The following is a 20,537-nucleotide window of genomic DNA, read 5'->3' as shown; positions in this document are numbered from 1 at the left end:
AAAAATAATAATAACGAAAGTATTCTATTAACATTATTTAATATTAATAATTTTTTAATAATAAAAAGATCAGTTTAAAAAAAAAGACTGAAATAGGTTTTATATGCGGTCAAGTTTGACTTTTTAAATTCAAAATTCAATTATATCTTCGTGCGTGCTAATGTATGGTTTAGCAATATTTTGTCGTTTTTTTAACGTTAAAGCGCGAGGAACATCTTCACTAAAAAAATCAACTTCATTGGCCGAAGTCGAAGAAATAGATGGAATATTTGTCCTTTTTTGGGTTCTAGATTTTCTCGATCGTTTCAATCGATTTTGATCTTCATTAAAAATATTGACTTCATTAGCTAAAGCCGATGAAGTAAGAGGAGTATTTTTCCTTGTTCGTGTTTTTGATTTTCTTGATCGTTTAGATTTTTTGGAAGGTTTTTTAATGCATCGTGGAAACAAACAAGGTATTACTTTGTTTGCGATCAACTGGTTACCTATGTTACAGTCAATTGGTAGCCACGGAAATTCTAGTTCCTTAAAAAAATATTTTTTTAAAACCCTATCACTATACTTCATATCTAACGTGATCAAACCATTACCATTTTTTTTAAACAAAAGTAAATTCTTGTTGTCTGCAGAACGCTCCAGCAAATATTCACCAGGTTCGCATTTACATAAATTGTCCAGCAGTTGATTCAAATATGAAAAATAAATGTTAGGATTGTATGGAGAACCATGAGAACATAACATATCACGAGAGTAAATATCCGTGCGCGCTAAGCAATCGTTTCGTACATCAATCCGAGAACAAACGATGAAATCAGTATTCGCAATTCTACTCTTCCACCATGCTTTGCAAAGCTCAACTACTGAGAAAAGTTCAAAACCGACTGAACATTGCATTTCAGCTTTTGGTAATAATGAATAAGTTCGGTTAGTTGAAGGATCGATGTAATCGATTTCAGTTTCTATAAGTAATTTAAATTCACCACACAAAAATGCGTTAACAGACGGTCCACGAGGCTCTGTGCGGCCCTGCGAATCACAATACAAATCTTTTAAGGGTTTTTCATAATACTTAGCATAGGCATCTCTTGCAGTTATACTTCTTTTTGGAAATGGGTTTTCAACTAACACCGTCTTGCTCATTTTTCCTTTAAATAAAAATAATAATAACAATAATATATATATATATATATATATATATATATATATATATATATATATATATATATATATATATATATATATATATATATATATATAATATATATAAATTAGTAAAAAACACTTATCTAACTTTTTTTCTTCAACTTTAAGTTTCACCATTGCTGGATCATCAGGAAGAGTTCAGGAACTTCAGGAATAACTTAAAGTTGAAGAAAAAGTTAGATAAGTGTTTTTTACTAATTTATTATTGCTCTGTTCTTTAAGAACATTGAGCACTGTATTTGTAAAATACACTAACATAATTTATTTATTTATATATATATATATATATATATATATATATATATATATATATATATATATATATATATATATATATATATACTATATATATATATATATATATATATATATATATATATATATATATATATATATATATAATACACGAATAATTTATATATTTACGATAAATTTATATTCTATAATTATGTTTATATTGTAAGAAGAAATATATAATAAATATATAATAATATACTGTATAAAATGTTTACTAGGTGAAAAGAATTACGAAATAAAACATTAGGCATTTTATAACTTTTTTCAATTAAAAAAAAACTTTCCAAAACAATATAAAAATAGAAAAAGATCTAACATTTCTATAACTGTTTATATACAGCTTTGTTGTAAAAAAGTTATTTTCCATTGATTTAAGCACTATTAAGCACTATGTATATACAGTTAATTTCTGTAAGCCGAACACTGGTTAACTCAAACTTTTGCTATCTGAAACTGCTTATTGCAAAAATAAGTTGTTAAAACTCGAATATTTCTTAATACAATAAAATCCTTAATACAATAAAAACTCGAACTTTTGTTATCTCGAACTATTTTCTATAGTCCCTTAGAGCAAAATTAATTGTTTTACTTAAGTCGAACATTCGTTTAGTTGAACCGTTTTTCCTTGAAGGTTCGAATTACCAGGATTTTGCTGTGATATTATACAAAATAACTGATACTACTGTGCAGAAGTACAAATATATCTGGACTAAAATCGAACCTAAAATGTTCGATTTCAGCTGTCGCAGAAAACGAAGAAAAAGAGAATTGAAAAATGCCACACCAGCTACAAATTACTTAAAAGACACTAATTTATTTTAAAAATTTGCAAAAATTTTACCCAAAAAGTTATGATGTAAGCAGAAATCAAAGTCGAAAAAAGAGCATACCAAAATCTTTGGTTTTTTTAAAAATAAATTAAATTTTCCTGTTTCAGATATAGTAATATGAAAAACAAGATTTTAAAGATTTACAATGAATCTTTGATGTTACTTAAGCAAACCGTCACTTGGTTATTCACTGATAACAGTGGCACAAGTAAAGAGCAAGTTAAAGTGGGTTGAGTGTGGGTACTCAAAAAATAATGTTGTATGTAAGGAAACTGTTAACTCTTATATAAGAGAAAAACTAACTGCTGAATGAGCTTCAACATCAAAACCAACATATTACAATCATATGTTGAGTGTTTGCATATGGTGAATATACAGATGAGCACATAAAAACCAGAAAATACAACATAAAATTGTAACTGACTCAATGACATTAAAAAAATGAGCAAACACTGATAGCCAAAGAGACTGTCTTGTTTTATGTTGTGTTACTCAAATGAAACCTTTTTTATTCAAGAATATTTGTTTTGTAACAATAGAAAAGAGTTTTTTTTTTCAAATCCGAACAAAATGCTTAGAGTCATAATTAGGGCAATAGGGTAAAATAAAGGGTGGTCTTAGCCTACTTAAACATTTTAAATGTACATTGCAAAATTTTTTTTTGTAATTTTTGAATTTGTATTTGTTTTATAAAAAAAAAAAGTGTTTACATAAAATCAGAAAAAAAGAGATAAATGTCACAAATAGGGAAAAGGATAAAATTGAAAGGGCTTAAGCCCAGTTAAGCATTTTAAATGTTCATTACAAAAAATACATATAAATTAAATGGCAAATAATTTAAACAAAGTTTAAAACAGCAAAAACATTTAAAAATATTTAATTTTATTAATAATGTTAAAGTATATATGGGACATAATTAAACAGAAATCAAATAGTATTATATCCTGCTCAAGAACAACAAGTAAAAGTTAACAATAAATTAAATTTTTATTCCATTAAAAGTAACTGCAGAGTTGCTCTAGATATTGAGTATACTTTTCTTCATGTTTAAATCTGTTCCATGTACTCTCAAGTCCCTAATAAAAGGGAGGAGGATGGGGGGGGGGTTGGGTTTGGCATTTATTAATTTTTGGAAAACTTTCCCACCCATCCCAAGCTTATTAAGACCTCCGTTTATTAATTTTTACTCATTATCAATAAAATAAAAAAATCAGTGAAAATCGGCCTTAAAAATTAGAAAATAATTATACCAGTTACTGATAAAAAAAAAAACTTTCAGTGTAAACAGGCTTTAAAAATCACCGAAAAAGTAAATCTCGATTTGTCAAAAATGAGCTTTTAATTTATTTCTTATCTAAGTGTAAAACTTATATCAGCATATTAAATCTTATTGAAATTATTATAAAATGCTGTTAGAAAATGCGCATTTGACCACAAACCACACTAGATTTAAATAGTTTTTTGCATGTTTTGTAAAAAATATTAGTTTAGATTTATAAACTGAAATTAAAAAAAAAAATACTTATATTGTCACATAAACCCCCCCCCCCCCCTACTTCATTAAAACTCTCCCGTTTATTAGATCTAAACTGAAATTCCCACCCACCCATGTATTAAGGACTCAAGAGTAGGCTTAAATTTAAAATGAAGTCTCCAACTATTTAGCAAACTGTCTTGGGTAGATAGAAAAGAGTCTTTTTATATACCTTTACATCTCAGTTTTCTCAATTTAGACCTATAGTTCATTGTATGACTTTTAAATAGAAAATGATTCTTGTTCAAACTCTTGTGATTGAGTATAAGTTAGTATTTACCAAATTAAAAAACTTCTTCCTATCTATCCAAGATTCTTATGATTCAAGTTTTTGAAACAGTTTGCCCAACAGTGTGAAGACTTCATTCGTTCAGTTTGTCAAAACCTATTTTTAATGCTGTAACTCTTAATTATTTTACTGACTTTAATTTTTTCAACTTTTAATGTTGTATTTAAGGGTGATAAGAGTAATTAAATCATTCCTAATGAATCATTAAGTTCAATATGTTTTTAATAGTTTAGTTGAAGCGAATTTAAACTGACGTCAAACAGAAATGAGATTCAATTATTAAATATTGGTTTTTCTCTCAAAACTGTTAGAAATATTGAGCTTCGAATAAGAAAAAATGTATTTGATTTTATTTAAATTTTTGGTGATGTATTTAAATTTTTAGTGACCCATGTGCTTACACCAGTTTGAATAACTTCTAAAACAACTAATGATATAAAATACAACTATTAGAATGAAAAAAGAACAGTAAAAAAAGAAAGAAAGTAGTGTTTTGGCTGAAAAGAATATTTTTAAATCAGGGTACTAACAAAACAGGGGACCAACAAATAAGGACTTATTAGTAGTCAGCTTCACTTTCTCTGGTAAATAAAAAAGATGGTAACACTGAGTCTCTATGATGGTGGCACCAAGTTTCCAAACATCAAGTATCTTAAACCTGACAAATTAAAAAAATTTCCTGTCTGAATTTTGAAAACGCAAAAAAAAACTAAAAACAGTGTTAACAAATACAACAAAACCAAGAACATTTTTTTTAACATTTAACTGTGTTCAGAACTTCTAACAATATTGTATAACAGTAGTATTTATTAATGAGAAACTCTCAAAAATGCAATAAGAAATCCAATATAAGCCCATTTAGTCAAATACCCAAAATAATGAGGATGCAAGATTCTTAGATAAAGTAATATTATGAGTCTATATACTAATAAAGTGTTGTAGATTTTCAAAACTGATTTTAATAACTAGATAACTCAATCCTTTATTTTCAAAGGTTTTTTTTTCTGATTTATTTCTATTCATCAGATATAACAGTTGATTAAACAAGTTTCATTTTAAGTCATTTTAAATCAATTTAAAGAATTTTAGGAACCCAAAGTTTTGGGTTCCTAAAATTCTTTAAATTGAAAACTCTAACTTACAATTTAAGTCTAAAAAATATCGCTAAACATTTATGCGGAGAATTGCAGTTTATATTTAATGCTAGAAAGAGCAACAATGATAGTAAAATGAAGCATTGCGAAATGCTTTCTAAAATATGCAAATGAAACAAAAAAGATACTACATCTAGTTTGAAGTCTGTGAAACAAAGTGCAATGGTTGCTGTGTTTGTGCAAGCATAACTGCAGCAACAGCAAAACTAATGCAAGTGCTGTCTAAATAATTATAAAAACATTTTATAAAATTAAAACCGTTAAAGCAATCACATTAACTTACCATTATTGCTTGTTACAGTGATAGGAATAAGCCACTCGCATTTATTTAATACAAAACTTTCAACAATATTAATAAAAGACTCTTCTTTTATATAAAACAATGACTCCTCAGTGACACTTAAATTGAGAATATCTTTTTCACTCAAATTCAACTGAAAAATTAAAAACAACATTGCTTAACTAAAAGTTGAATAAAATTTTAACAACAAAAAAAATGATATAAATCAAAAATCTTAAAAATACAAATCAAAAACCTTTGCACAAGGATTTATTCTTTGTGATAAGTTATTCAAACAAGAAGAAGGTTTCAAAATATCAACTTGTTTCTATACTTTAAAATAAGGGAATTAAAAGTTGATATAATGCTTCACATAACCATTCTACATAAATTTAACAACTCCACTATACATATACTTAACTTCTCCACTATACATACACTTAACTTCTCCACTATACATACACTTAACTTCTCCACTATACATACACTTAACATACCCACTATACATATACTTAACATCTCCACTATACATATACTTAACCATTTAACCCATACTTTTATATGCATTTATAAAGCAATGCTTATATAGCACATAACAAAGTTAAACATAAATTTATAAAGAGCACCTGTGAACAAACATTTCCAATGAAATTAAATGGTGTTTTTTTATTTTCTTGAATTATTTCTATGGTTTGGATCTGTGAATATGCATTCTGTAAATATAAAAATACTTTGATAAAAAAATAAAAAAATTTTAACTATAAAAAAGATTATGAATTTAACTGTTTGGTTTAAAAATAAATTTAAAATAATGAAAATAAATAAAGCATTTTATTAAAACTGCAAAAATTAGATTAGGTAGATAATTTTTCTTAATTATATTATATTTATATTTATAAACAAGACTTTAATATATCCAAATTCAAAAAGATCATATTTTATTTATGACAGAAGATAGTGTCTTAATGCAATTAAATGCAAGGAAATAATGCATCACTATAGAGCAAACTTTATAATTAATGGCTGGATCTTTATTTGTATTATGAAAGAAATTATTAAGTAAAAGCTGTGTTATACCTTATATCATATTTTCAATCTATTTTGATTTTTATCCATAAAATTAAAACTTAGAACTTGAACCTGAACAAAACCAAATTAAGAGTTATATTGTGAATTTAGACGTAGTACTAAAGTTGAAAACTAAATATTAGGCTGGCAGCCCTCAAAATTAAAATCAGCATTTGGAAATGACCTTATTTCTATGTTGCTATGGTGAAACCTTTGCATTAAAAACTTTGTGCCAACCTGATGCTGACCAAAAATAGTTTTTTTCTAATACAGAGGGCTGGGCTGGTTAGCTAGTATTTTATACTAACATGTTAATTTTTAAATGTGTGGTTCCAGTTTTCAATCACTATGGAGATTGCACTGACCCCTCTAACTACCTCCCAGTCTCTTTACTATTATTAGCAAAGTCTTCGAACCCTTAATAAAAAAACTTCTAATATCTCAGTATAACAATATACTTTCTGACAAACGGATTTCGATTCTTTTGTTCTACTGTTGACTTGTTAACAAAAATGTTCCTGCAGACGGAAGCGGTAAGACAAGGGCTATTGCTTTTAATGAATCAAAAGGTTTCGATAAAGTTTAGTATGTTGGTCTTTTTTATTAGTTTGGTTCATATTGTGTATCTGTGAAAAACAAAAAATTTTAAAGCGTTTTATTAATATTAAATCATTCCCAAAAAACAAATTTCTCAACTCTTTTGTTAAGCGCTTTTTAATTCTCTTCTTTGCATTATATAAACTACACACATTACAGCAATCATAATTCTTTTATTTGCCATAAGGTATTATTATTAAAAGTTAAAATTAAAAGTTGTTGAAATGTCTCATAAACTACAAAAAGTTAAACTTTTCTAAAAAAAAAAAACCATCAAAAGAACAAAATGGTTTCTAAACTCCATGAGGATGGTCATAGAGATTCAAGTTAACTGGGACATATATTTTATAATCCTGTGTATAGTTTGTCCTGTGGACTATAAAAGGTCAAGTCTTTTCTTAAAAAACTATCAAAATAAATGTTCCAAATTTATGTTCAAAATTGCTTAGATTTGAAGGTTTGGCAAAAATCCTGCCTAATAATATTTATATTTTCTTATTAGAGCTGTTAAATCTTTTTTACAAATAAATAAAAAAAATAAAAAATAATAATAATAATAAAGTTTGTACCTTTTGCTCTAGTACTGCCACAACTTCTTTAAAGTTTTCATTCTAATAAAAAATAATTTCATAATTTTTTACACTTGATTAATTTTATAACATTTTATATTTAAATAAGCTTTATTGAACTTCAACAGCAAGAATAATATGAATAAAAAAGTACGCAAATATAATACATATCAGGGGATTAAAGGTACGCAACTATAATACGTATCAGGGGATTAAAAGTACGCAAATATAATACGTATCAGGGGATTAGCCAGGGTAAAATTTATATACAGCATTTTTACAATATCAGATTTTTACAATACTGGCATTCAACTTATTTCCTCTTTTTCTCTTTTGCCCTATTTTCTTTGTTGTTATGCTAATGCAATTATTGGGATAAATTATAAAATAAAAAATTTTCTATTGCAAAAAAAGTAAAAACAAAAATAAAAAATATTTAAAAAATGAATATAAAATGAAAAAAATATTTGAACTTAACAATGTTGAATTTCCTTTTCCAGTAATATTTTTCGTTGTTGGAGAGCATTTTATTGTTACTTCTACTTTATTAAATTGGAATTATGCAAAATCAAGTGTTGAGATTTTTTTTGTCTTATATAAATAACTTTTTATAGTTGAATAGAATTTTGAGGAAGTAAAAAGCTAGTTGAATAAATGTTGGGGATTTCCTTTTTAAAATTGCAAAAACCAATCAAGGCAAAGCAGTAACTTAAACACTTTGACTTGATTTAACATCTGGAAGAATAAAAAAAAAAAAACATCAATAGTATAAGCAAATTTTTGAAAAAGTTGCAAAATTATACATAAAACATACCAGTCCTTGTAATGAGTTTTTATCGTGATGATATATAAAGTGTATGGCATATACATGATAATAAAACTTAACTTGTATTTGGCATTTGTTAATTATTGCAATTAACAAACAACAAGCAGTTAACTTATTTTAGGGTAATATATGAAATTAGGCTAATGGACCATTTTTTTTTTGAAAATGCCTATTTATTGTGGAGATATTGGGTCCCAAATTATAGCCCATTTTATGAAAATATTTGTGCATGGAGTGCAACTGCTACTTTGTTTTGACAATTTGGCCGCAGCTTTTGACATATTTTCAAAATTAAAAAATGTGCAACAAACACTTACCTAAACTTATCTAAAAAAAAACTTTAAAAAAAGAAAAAAAAATCTTAATGAAAGAGAAAATAAAAAAAAAAAATTAACTAAAGCAAAAACAACAAAAACTTGTAACGGCTTTCTAAAACATTCTTTTTTTCAACAAAAGTCTTCTTTTTTTCAACAAAATTTTGTTTATCTTTTAAATGTATTAACTTTAATCATTCTTATTAAAATTTGTTAAAGAGACTTTCGTTGTCGTAGAATGTCATCGTTTATAAAAACAAAACAATTTTTTTATTTCTTAATAAAGTTTATTATAAAAAATGCATACTTAAACAATTTATATAATATAAATTAAAAAAATTATAAATAACTATCAATTATACTTAAAAAAAATCATTGTTATTATCTTAAAAAACTAATTTGTAAAATGTAATTATACTTAAAAAAAAATCATTATCAGTAAATTGTTACTTTATTTAAAAGCGTTTCGCTAATATAAAAAAATTTGTTAAGAAGTTTTGATGTAATTTATTTCACTTATAATTCAGAACGTTTTTTATTTAGCGCATTATTAAAATGTTATTTCAAATAGCCGCAGTCAAATCGTCAAAGCAAAATGTGATTTGCCTGATCATATAATGATGTGCGATTGCACATCTTCCTGCAAAAGACTGTAACAAAATAACCTAGCAATAGTATAGATATGCTTAGCAATGAATACCTCAAATTTTTATTAATTAGTGCTGTAACTAAAAGTTTTTATAACCAAACTCAGAGATAAAAACAACTTTCTAAGCTTTTTTAGTGTAACAATGCACTTAACAATAAATTCAAGTGATAAATGAGTTCAAAACTTTTTGACCCATACTTATATCAGCCCACTATAGTCGCTGAAGATGAACATGCTGACCTCATTTCAGCAACCAATCAGGTTCGTGAGTTAGTTAAAGGAAGTGAAGATGAAGATCTTCTATATGATAAATGCTCAAAAGCTATTATTTTTGCCATTTTTGCAAAAAATGGCAAAAATAATAGCTTTTGAGCAACTTGATGAGGAAACTGGACTTTAACTGAAAGATTTTTGTCTCTTTGAAAGATTTTTGTCAAAAAATCTTTCAGCCAAAATGAAAAAAATTGGCCAAAGTTAAAAACAATTTTCTTTGTTTAAAAAAGAAATCTGATTTTTAACATAAGCAACTATTATTCTTTTCAGTTTTTCCCTGATCACATGATAATGTGGAGGTACTTCCAAATTGGTTAAGGTAAAAAATGGAAGTATACAAATGTGACATTCCATACTTCAGTCCAAATTGTTAAACCCTTTAGTTCAACTTGCAAAAATTATAATGCATCAACAATTTCCATGAACTTTTCAAGTTTTGTACCAATTTGGTTGTACTGAATCATTTTTAATAATGAATTGTTAAAAGAACACATGCTATCAGAAAACCAACCTTTTTAATCTGAAAAATCGGACATGGTAGACAAAGCAAGACTATCTTTTATCAACAAAATGAAAATCTTGAATCTAAATTCTTCTGATTATCTGCTTTTATCTCATTCTGTCAATAAAGGAATTGAAAACTTTGCAAACATCACTGGATGAGCATTAAAAAGAAAAAAAAAAAAAATCAGATATTCCTTAAAACAAAAAACATTGTTAATGCAGATGGTCATTTTTGGAGTAGAATGCTGAAAGAAAATTAGTCCAGAGCTTCACTAGGTTTACTAGGAGCTGAGGACAATGCTGAGGCCAAGTGTATATGTGACAGCTCAACAAATTTGATCTTTGCTCTTTAGACAAGTCAATTGTCTAAAAAAAAGACAAGTAAACTGATAGCGAAGGAATTCCAAATCGGTGAATGGGTGGTTGTTGCATACAATATGCAATAGTATCCTGCACTAATTTAAAAGACATTGCAACACTCAAAACTCTGATGTTGTAACACTCACTCTAATACTTAAAAAATTTTTTAAGCATCAGATTTATTTTATTAAGATATTTAAATGTAAGAAGCATTCAGGAAGTACAAATAATTAGAAGTTATTATTAACTTAACCACTAAGTCAATGGTGATGATATTAGTGCTTTTTGTATGGAATATTCTACTGCACCTGAAAAAAAACTGCTTCAAATGGCTAACCAAAGAAATTCTCCTCCAATCTTCATTTCTAGCATTGTTTGTAGTATTAATCCACTAATACTAACTAATCAAACCAGAAACTATTCTCTCTCAAAAGACAACATTGACATTGTGGAAAATCAGATTAACGATTAAAAAACTTTTGTTTATTAAATTATTATTATTAAATTTTTGTTTATTTTCTTAATAAAGTATTTTCCAATCAACTTTTGTTGAAAAAAACATGTATCTGAAACTTATATCATTGTTTAATGTTTGATGTTTAATGGTATTTTCTCTCATTGAAAAAGCTTAAAAATTAAGGCCATGGATGTTATGGATTATCTAGTAAAGCGCAATAACCTCAAAAATAATTTTTTGGCATTTGTGGCTTTCAAAAACTAAGTAAACTATGTGCAAGTAATGGCCTAAAGAGATAATAATGCTTAAAGTAAGGGTAAAGTAAAGGGGTCCAAACCATGATTTCTAGACAACAAAAAGTGCAACCATGTTGACTTTTTACTATATAAATCTACCGTAGTAGCAAAAAAAAAAAAGAAAAAAAGAAAAAAGAATCTCTCAAATTCATGTTGCTGAAATTGCCCTTCAAAGTAGCTGTTGCACTCCATGCATAAATATTTTCACAAAATGGTCTATAATTTGGGACTAAATACCTCTTTAATAAATGGGAATTTTCAAAAAAAAAAATTGTTGATTGGCCTATTTCATTGATTTCTACAAAATATCTGAAAATCAAGACAATTTGAAGATATCACTTCCAGACTTTGCCTTGATTTCTCAAATGACTCTTATAAGTAAAACATATATGCGGTAGTGGTGTCGTGGTAGAGCGCTCGCTTTATAAGCGAGAGGTTCAGAGTTTGATCCCTACCACATCCCTGGTAGTACCACGCTTAATTTGTTTCTCCGCGCAGCAGCCTTGTTCACCAAGGTTCGTGTTTCGGAGTTATAGAGTTGAGAGAGGGTTATAACCACAAATAAGTAGCCTCCTCGTCTGTAGTGGCCTTCTTGGCCTTGGGGAGATGAATTAACAAAAAAAAGTCTTGGTTTTTAACACTTTAAAACCAAACCTGATATAGTTTTTGAGATTATTAAATCATTTCTTTCTAACCGCTTTATTAAAGTTATCTTAGAAGGCTAACACGGTTCTTTATTTCCAGTAACTTCTGGGGTACCTCAAAGTTCTATCCTTGGTCTGTTTTGTTTCTTACCTACATTAATGATCTTCCTAACAACCTTACAACTAAAGCAGCTTTTTTTGCTGATGACTCAACTTTATATTCCTGTCTTGACAAAAAGTCTTCTCTTTTCGAACGCCTAAAATAGGCAGCCCATCTTGAATCTTATCTCACTAGTGTAACAGATTGGGGCTCACAATGGCTTTTAAACTTTAACTCCAACGAAAATTAGTTATTTTACTGCAAACAACTATCGCACTACTGTCGACATTCCTATATTAATGAATGGCAACCTCACACAGAGTCCTCTTCTTTCCATCTTCTTGGATTATCGTTTACTACTAATCTTTCATGGAAACCAGATATACAATTGATTGCTAAATTAGCATCTGCTAAGGTTGCTTCTCTTTATCGTGCATGTCATTTTCACTCTCCTGATTCCATTCTCTACCTCTACAAATCTCTCATTTGTCCCTGTATGGAATACTGTTGTCATATTTGGGCTGGTTCTTCTAATGATGTTCTTTCTCTTCTAGACAAGGTCCAAAAAAGGATTGTAAACGTAGTTGGCTACGGTCTATCTGCTAAGCTTAAGCCTCTTTCCCATCATTATAAAGTTGCATCTCTTTTCTACAAATACTATCATGGTGGCTGCTCAAAGAAGCTATCATCTCTAGTTTCATCAACTAAAACTCATTCTCGTATGACTCATCATAAAGCAAAGTCTCATTCTTTTACTGTATCTGTCCCCGCATGCTCCAAAAACTTTTATTCATCTAGTTTTTTCCCCCACACTTTAACACTTTGGAACTCTCTCCTGTCTTCATGTTTTCCTGACTCATACAACCTTCAACTTTTTAAGTCTTCTGTCAACTGTTTCTTTGCTCTATAATTCTATTCTTTTTTTCTATTAACTCCCAACTTAATAGTGGTTGCTTGCAGCCTTGTTGGGAGTGAATCAGAATAAAAAAAAATATATATATACACTAATTTTAAACTAATTGATAATATCACGTTATATGGGATACCATCTGACTGGCCAACACCCTGAATACTATTTAATATACTGTAATATAATTTATAAAATTATTTAATAAATATAAAATCCTGTAATATAATATATACAAAAAAAGAAAACTGGTGTAAGACTTCAATACTAAGTATGATAAATAGTTTTACAGCAGTGCTAAGTAAGATTAGTGTGTTAAATAAAATATCGGTAGTAAGTGAAACACCTGTACAATGTACCTGTAATTTTTCCTTAACACTTGAACTTATGTATAAATAGTCATTAAGGTGTTGTTGTGCAGAGAAACGTAGAAAACTTTGGTATTCTTGTTGCTCCTTTGTAATTCGAAGCTGAATTTCCTAAAACAATAAAAGAACATATTTGAATATATATTAAAGTTAACAATTTATTTCTAAACTTGAAAGAAGGTACAAAGCAATCAATTCATTAGTTGAAACAGCACATACAATAAATATAAAAAATTGAGTGTTAATGGTTTAGATTGGTTGGTACTAAAATTAGTTGGTATCCAAAACATATTACTGATAAATTTATCACATTTAAAAATTGGTAAAATTAGTTATTGATATTGCAAACATGTATATAACTATTCTCTCACAAAATGCTACTGATGACACACTGATACAAAGAAGAGATTGCCGACAGCCTAATTTGCCAGAAACTAATGCTGTGGGCTAGTGCTACGAAATATATATCTACAGTGGCTTTCAAAAATGTATGGTCACTTAAATTTTTGAGATGGCTATTTAATAATCCCTTAATTTTTTAAATGATAAGCAGTTAAAATTTATTTTCTGAGTTAATTATATAGCTAACTAATGATATATAACTAAAATTACCAACTAAAAAGATATTTTGATTGGTAAATTCTTGGCACGAATAAGCAGAATAACAAGCAGAAATCACAAAAAGTCAAATGGCCTGTCTATCCAAAAATAACTCAAAATGTCAACAATAAATAACAAGATTATATTGTGTTTTACTATGCTGTGTCCAAACAACACTGAAATCAACAAGAAATAGCAAAATTATGCTGTGTCTAAACAAAGCTGAAAAACTATAAACTTTCAAACGACCTAGACTCACCAAAAGTTGACCATCAAAACTTAATTCTAGGGATCAAAACTTATTGTATCGAAGGGTAAAGGAAAATCCTAAAACTACTGAAAATGGAATAAGCTGAGTCTAGAAACAAGTTTGTTATGTTAGTGTATAGCATATGTAACAGTATGTATTATTTATAGCATAGTAAGAAGGTGTCTTAATAAAAATAAATAATATTGACTGATTTGTTGCTGCCAGAAAACTGTTTTTTAAGATGACAGATAGGATCAAAAGATATGTGATGTAAACAAAAACTTTACTGGTCAGTGGATTGGTGTAAGGTCATTTTGAGTGATGAATCAAATTTTGAGATGGTTAATCGTAAATCAAATATTACGCAGGTCAACAAAAAATTTATTGCATTAATGTTGATACTTGCTCTTACTTTTGATACATTCTCTTACTTAATTTTGATATTCAAATCTGACCTCAGATTTTCATGGTAAGCTACATATTTTTTGCAATAAAATTTTTTTTATATTTCAATGGTTAGGTAGTTGACTAAATTTTCAAGGTATTTCTCTAAAGCAAATTTGAATTCATTTTTAAATGCTAGGGTATAGTTTAAATGATTTAAAAGTTTTTTAAATTCAAAATAAAAATAAAAAACAGCTGAATATATAATTTTTATGTTTTATGACAAAATAGGGTTTTATTATAATAAAAAATATCTAATTTGTACAAGCACGAAAACAAGGACGCTATACCGATGATGGAGAACTAAACTAAGAGCTTACCCTGAGTATCAAGAAATATAGATATTTAAAATTATTAATTAATTTAATGTAAAAAAAATAAACATAATATTATCATTAAACTTTTTTTTTCAAACTTTTTGTTGATTTATAAAAAAAATGTGTAAATTTTAGTTTCGAATGATGCTGCAGACAATATTATTTAATAAAGAATATTTATTCCGGAAGAAACTTTTGGAACGAATTGCCGACCTCATTTTTGCTAATTCTGAGGGTTGCATCTCCAAGTTTTTAGGAAGTTGGTCAAGATGATTATTTATAAAATGAAGTTTTAAATTCATTTTACATCCAATATCACAAAGTGCTTTTAACATTCTATCAATAAAATCTGCCTAGTTTTCAGCTTTTTTACTTCCAAGAAACTTTTTAAAAACATTCACAAATGACAACCATGCGGTTTTCTCCTTGCTATCCATTATTATAATAAGTTCTTTATCATATATAAGGTAGTGAGTTTGTGGCCAATCAAACCCATCATCAGTTTTCAGTGCATTAACTAATTGTTTCGTGAAACCAAGTTTAAGATGAAGTGACAAAAAATATTACCATTGTTCAAAAGGACAATTTAAGGCTTCGCTTTGAACTATCAATAAACAGTCTCCATTCTGTTGGATTACATATATAAATACCTACGTGTAACGGTTTGCCTCTTTTATAATGAAAAATCCCTTTATAAATGACATAGGTTGTACTTTATTTATTATTAATATGTCAATTATACAAATCCAAAATTATTAGAAAATTAAAAAATATAAACAACTAAATTTTGTCCAGACTATAAATACAAATTATAAAATGTAATAAACTTTTTACATATTTTATGATTTTCATTACCACCATACCATAGAATTTTGAGACATTGGAAAAAAAACAATAATTTAAAAAAAATTGACCATTAGTAGGGTGGGCTAAAACCTAAAAAAAAAAAAGGGTCCTTTCTAATTAATTACTTGGCTTTTGATGCGAGATAAAGATTTATGACAAATAAACCATGCAGTTATCAGTTTTAAAGCAATCACTTAAGATTACATAAAAGACCTAAAAAACTATCAAATCTCTTGGGTAAAGATCCTTAAATTCTAAAGTGCTTAATTTTCGTTTAATGTGTATAAATTTTACACTAAAAGATGCAGAGTTTAGTTAAAAACTTTTTTTTTTTCATATTAACATTTGAATTTACAGAAATATATAAATTTACTTACAAAAAACTAAAAACAAATTAACTTTTCTTGGAATAACTGACTCATTCAATATCTATTTGTTTGTTTTTCAGATACATAATTAAATAGCATTTCCTTTTGGAAAACTTGCCATTTTAAAGAAAAAATGCTTGAAAGATGTCTTTACTTTAAAGACTACAGAAAAGTCAGTATTCATTGAGATGTTAGTGTAGAACTATTCAATCTACAAAATTATAACATTAAAAGTTTAGACCCAGCTTTAAAGTACTTACTCACTTACTCAATTCAAAAATTACATATAACTTCCAATAAGTAGAGATAAAAAGTGTTTTATAGAATTTTTCCATTTCAGTATTTAAAAATCAACAGACATGGCTACTGCACTTTTATGCTAGTGCCTGAAACATCTTCTAAAGCCAATATCAAAAAAGAATTATTCAAGAAAGTCTTAGTTAAAAAAAAACTGAAAACTAGACTCTTATGAGAAAAAAAGCAAACTACTCTTTTCAAGCATTTGAAGAAGAAAGTTTTCACGTACCTAGAGAAATAGAGAAATCAGATGCTGAAATATGAATCATTTTCAAAGATTCAGATCCTGATTATAATGGAGTAACTCTGAGCAAAATTGAACAAAGCTACGAATGCTTGCTGAAATATGTGACAGGTAGTTTATTTATTTTGTTTTTTTTTTGTTTTAAATTTTTTTTTATTTACAAAATACTAAGCATCAGTGTTACGTTCGTTCAACTACGTTTAACTACGGTCAACGAAGTTGAACGTAAATAAACGTAACGTAGTTTTGTTTCAATTACGTTACGTTTATTTACGGTATTTTTGTATTAATCATCTTAGTTAAACGTAGTTGAACAAAGTTGAACGTAGTTGAACCAAATACATTTTTGAACAACCTAATTAACTTTTAAAAACCACTGATTTGTATTGCTACAATAGTAGTACTAAACTTTTTGTTTTTTACTAAAAATTAGTCAAAATAAATAAAATGTAGGTCCCCAAATGTGGCAATAGCCAGTATTAAGTCCTGATTATCTTTTTTCAGTTTTGATTTAGTACATTTGATATCCTAGTTTTTCATGCATTAAGGTAATTAATTTACATCTTAAATTGACCTAATACCATTGCTAATCTTAGGTTGAAACTATTAGTTGAGGCAACATTCATATATATTTACTAATTGCAAATTGGTGATGAAGTTTTCAATATTTTAAGTTATCCTGCTCAACTTTGTTCAACTTCGTTCAACTTTGTTCAACTTCGTTCAACTTTGTTCAACTTCGTTGAATTATTATTTCGTTACGTTCAATTTTGGTTTTTGGGAAGATGAAGTCTGACTACGTTACGTTTTGTTACGGTCACAAAAATGAAGCTAACTCTGGTGCTTACAAAATACTTACAAAAATCAAAACAAAACAAAATCTTTTAAATCAATGCTTCATCAGACATTGAGATATATTTATACTTAATTCCTATTAAACGCTGTTTTTATACACAATTACTAAAAATCTTTTTTTCAAGTATGAAATAAGTGATTGAGTTATAACCAAAGACAAAATGCAGCATGTTGTTGACGAATAAGTATTTCTAAATTACTATTCTAGTATATTCTATATTACTACTAAATACCAACAAATCACCAACCATTTAGTTACAACTGTAATTGCTTTATTTATAACACAATTAATAATTAATTATTTCTTCTTAATTTATTTCTTTTAGAAATAAATTAAGGGGAAGACAAAAATTGGGACCAGAAAGCAGAAAGAAAAAATTCTTGTTCAAAATGGTCCCAGACATATGTTTGATGGCATGAGTGATTCAACTCTTGCTAATTGTCAAAAATCAGACTTCGCAAAATATCACAATTTTCTAGAGCCATTGGCCACAGCTGAATGGCAATGTTTCCAAATGGGGTGTTGCTAAGTTTAGGCCAATTCCAAATTTAAAATTTGTCATAAGTTTTGATAATAAACTGATTGATGATTTATTGACTGACCAATGCTATGATTATAGCATCTGTAGGGGTATAATCACAGGAAATATATATATATATATATATATATATATATATATATATATATATATATATATATATATATATATATATATATATATAACAATTTGGCTTTTTTAGAAATTGGACATATAAACCATTCTCATTGGCTAACATTAGCATGCATTCTATGAATCTATTTCCAAATTAAAGCTAAAAAATTTTAAGCTTATTGCAGAACTTTTTGTAAAAGTGTATTTTTCTAGTTGGTTTGGTATTAAGATTATTAAATATTTAACTGACGGTCCCAAAAACCTATTTAATGTGATTCAAAAAACCAATAAACTTCCTGATTTAAATATTAAGAACATTTGGTTAAGAGTGACAATAACAATGAAGCCAATGTTAGTGAAAGTGATTATAACTCAATGAATGAAGATGAAAGAGTGTTTCTAAAGTTCAAGATTAATTTCAAAGCTGTTATAAAATGATCCCAATTCCCCAATGGTACACGATTCCACCGGTTGGATTAAAGATAAAATACTTTAACTTATAGAAAAACCACTTAAGTTTAGATATGAGTGTCGCAGCCAAAATGTTAAAAAAAAAAAAAAAACATTTTACAGAAATGTAGTCTGTTGTTATATTTTTACTGTCACTATTTCAACTAAAAAACAATAAAAATCTAGATTTTTGGCAATAACTTCATAAATACAGTTTTTAGAAAAAAAGTATTATTTCAATAACAATTGTTCAAGTTAAATTCTGCAATTTTTGGTACCTCATTTATGATATTTTTGCATTTTTAACCCATAAAAATATCAATATCTGTGGTCTATATTAAATGCTAAACTCAAAAACAGAAAACCTAATAATGAAGATGAATTGTTTGTGACACTTCTAAATGGTTGGAGTGACTGGAAGTGAGCTTGTTAACAAAACTAGTTGAAAGCATGCCAAACAGATGCCAAGCGGTTATTGCTGCAAAAGGTTATGCAACCAACTATTAAAAATATTTATAATACTAAGGCTGATAAAAAGGCTGATAAAATTTTTATTTAGTTGTAGTAAGGGAAAAGTGATTGCATTAAGTATTCTACATTTAACAATAAAGCTGTAAAAATTAGAAACCTTAATCAACTTTACCTTTTTAAAAAATTGAACTTCGAAATTGAGAAAAGATTGAAATTTTGTGCTTTTTAAAAAAAATCATGCTGTCTAATTTTTTTAGAGGGCACTGTATATATGCAGTAAACAAATAAAAACTAGAAAAAAAAATTTTACTCTCTCTTAAAATCCCCTAAAATGATTATTTTTAGATAATTATCCCAAAATTAATGGGTTGAGGGGATTCAAAATTGATCTGAAAATGTTTAAAATGTTTGAAGCTACTTTATTTGTATATTTGCCACAAATTTAGAAGGTATGGTTTTTTAGTTTACTTTTTATGGCTTCCAAAAATATATGCATATATATATATATAATATTCAGATTTATTTACATATAAAGTAAAAAGATAACCTTAAACCTTTGTTTGTTCTTTTCATCATCTAAATGCTGCAATTTATTGTAATTTGCAATATAAAAGCTGACATCTGCTTCAGATATGCAAGAAAAACGTTTAGGCTCACTCAAAATATGATACTTGGTGTGGTTTAATAGCTGTAACTGGTGTGGTTTGATGGCTGTATCAAGTGTTATATTTTTATTTCGATTCAACAATACAGTTGTATCAGATAACATATCTTTAGCGGGTTTAGGCAACATAGATGTCACATTAGTTAACTCTTTATTGTTGACATCCACATCAGAATTTTGCCAAAACTTCAAAAAATATTTTTCATATGATGGCTGAAGAGAATTGAATGCTTCTTCAGTTATTAAATGAGGCTCCGGAACATATGCTGTTTTATTCCTACATTAAAAATTTTATGACATTCAATAGAGAAGTTTACAATAAAAAACAAATATTTTTTCATTATATTTCATTAAAAACTATTTCATAATATAGCTCAACAATTTTAATGAAAAACGAACCAGTTTAAGAAAATATCTCCTTCATCTTTATTTCTCACTTTATCTTTTATAATTTCTTCTTCATCCATGTTCATTTCATCATCATCATCATCCATAACCATTCCATCATCATCCATAATATTAACTTTTTTTTATAGGTTTTTTCTTTAAAAAAATCTGT

At 27.4% G+C, this 20,537-nt stretch overlaps 1 protein-coding gene across 1 annotated transcript in view; it reads right to left on the bottom strand.

The window, feature by feature from the left end:
* Positions 1 to 22: 22 nt before the first annotated feature.
* The window catches only part of LOC101236021 (uncharacterized), a 20,565-nt gene continuing 50 nt past the window's right edge, over positions 23 to 20,537 (bottom strand). Inside the window, exons 1-8 of the mRNA XM_065788783.1 lie at positions 20,378 to 20,537; positions 19,862 to 20,255; positions 13,511 to 13,630; positions 7,822 to 7,863; positions 6,214 to 6,300; positions 5,844 to 5,915; positions 5,591 to 5,741; positions 23 to 1,145 (exon numbers count right to left, since the gene is read on the bottom strand). The exon at positions 20,378 to 20,537 is cut by the window's right edge and continues 50 nt beyond it. Of these exons, the coding sequence (XP_065644855.1) occupies positions 130 to 1,145; positions 5,591 to 5,741; positions 5,844 to 5,915; positions 6,214 to 6,300; positions 7,822 to 7,863; positions 13,511 to 13,630; positions 19,862 to 20,255; positions 20,378 to 20,493 (1,998 nt within the window). The 5' untranslated portion in view covers positions 20,494 to 20,537 and the 3' untranslated portion in view covers positions 23 to 129. The remainder of the gene's footprint in view (positions 1,146 to 5,590; positions 5,742 to 5,843; positions 5,916 to 6,213; positions 6,301 to 7,821; positions 7,864 to 13,510; positions 13,631 to 19,861; positions 20,256 to 20,377) is intronic.

This window comes from Hydra vulgaris, chromosome 01 (assembly GCF_038396675.1).
Source record: "Hydra vulgaris chromosome 01, alternate assembly HydraT2T_AEP".
In the NCBI taxonomy this organism is placed as follows: Eukaryota; Metazoa; Cnidaria; class Hydrozoa; order Anthoathecata; family Hydridae; genus Hydra; species Hydra vulgaris.
This window is presented reverse-complemented; position numbering and strand designations above follow the sequence as displayed.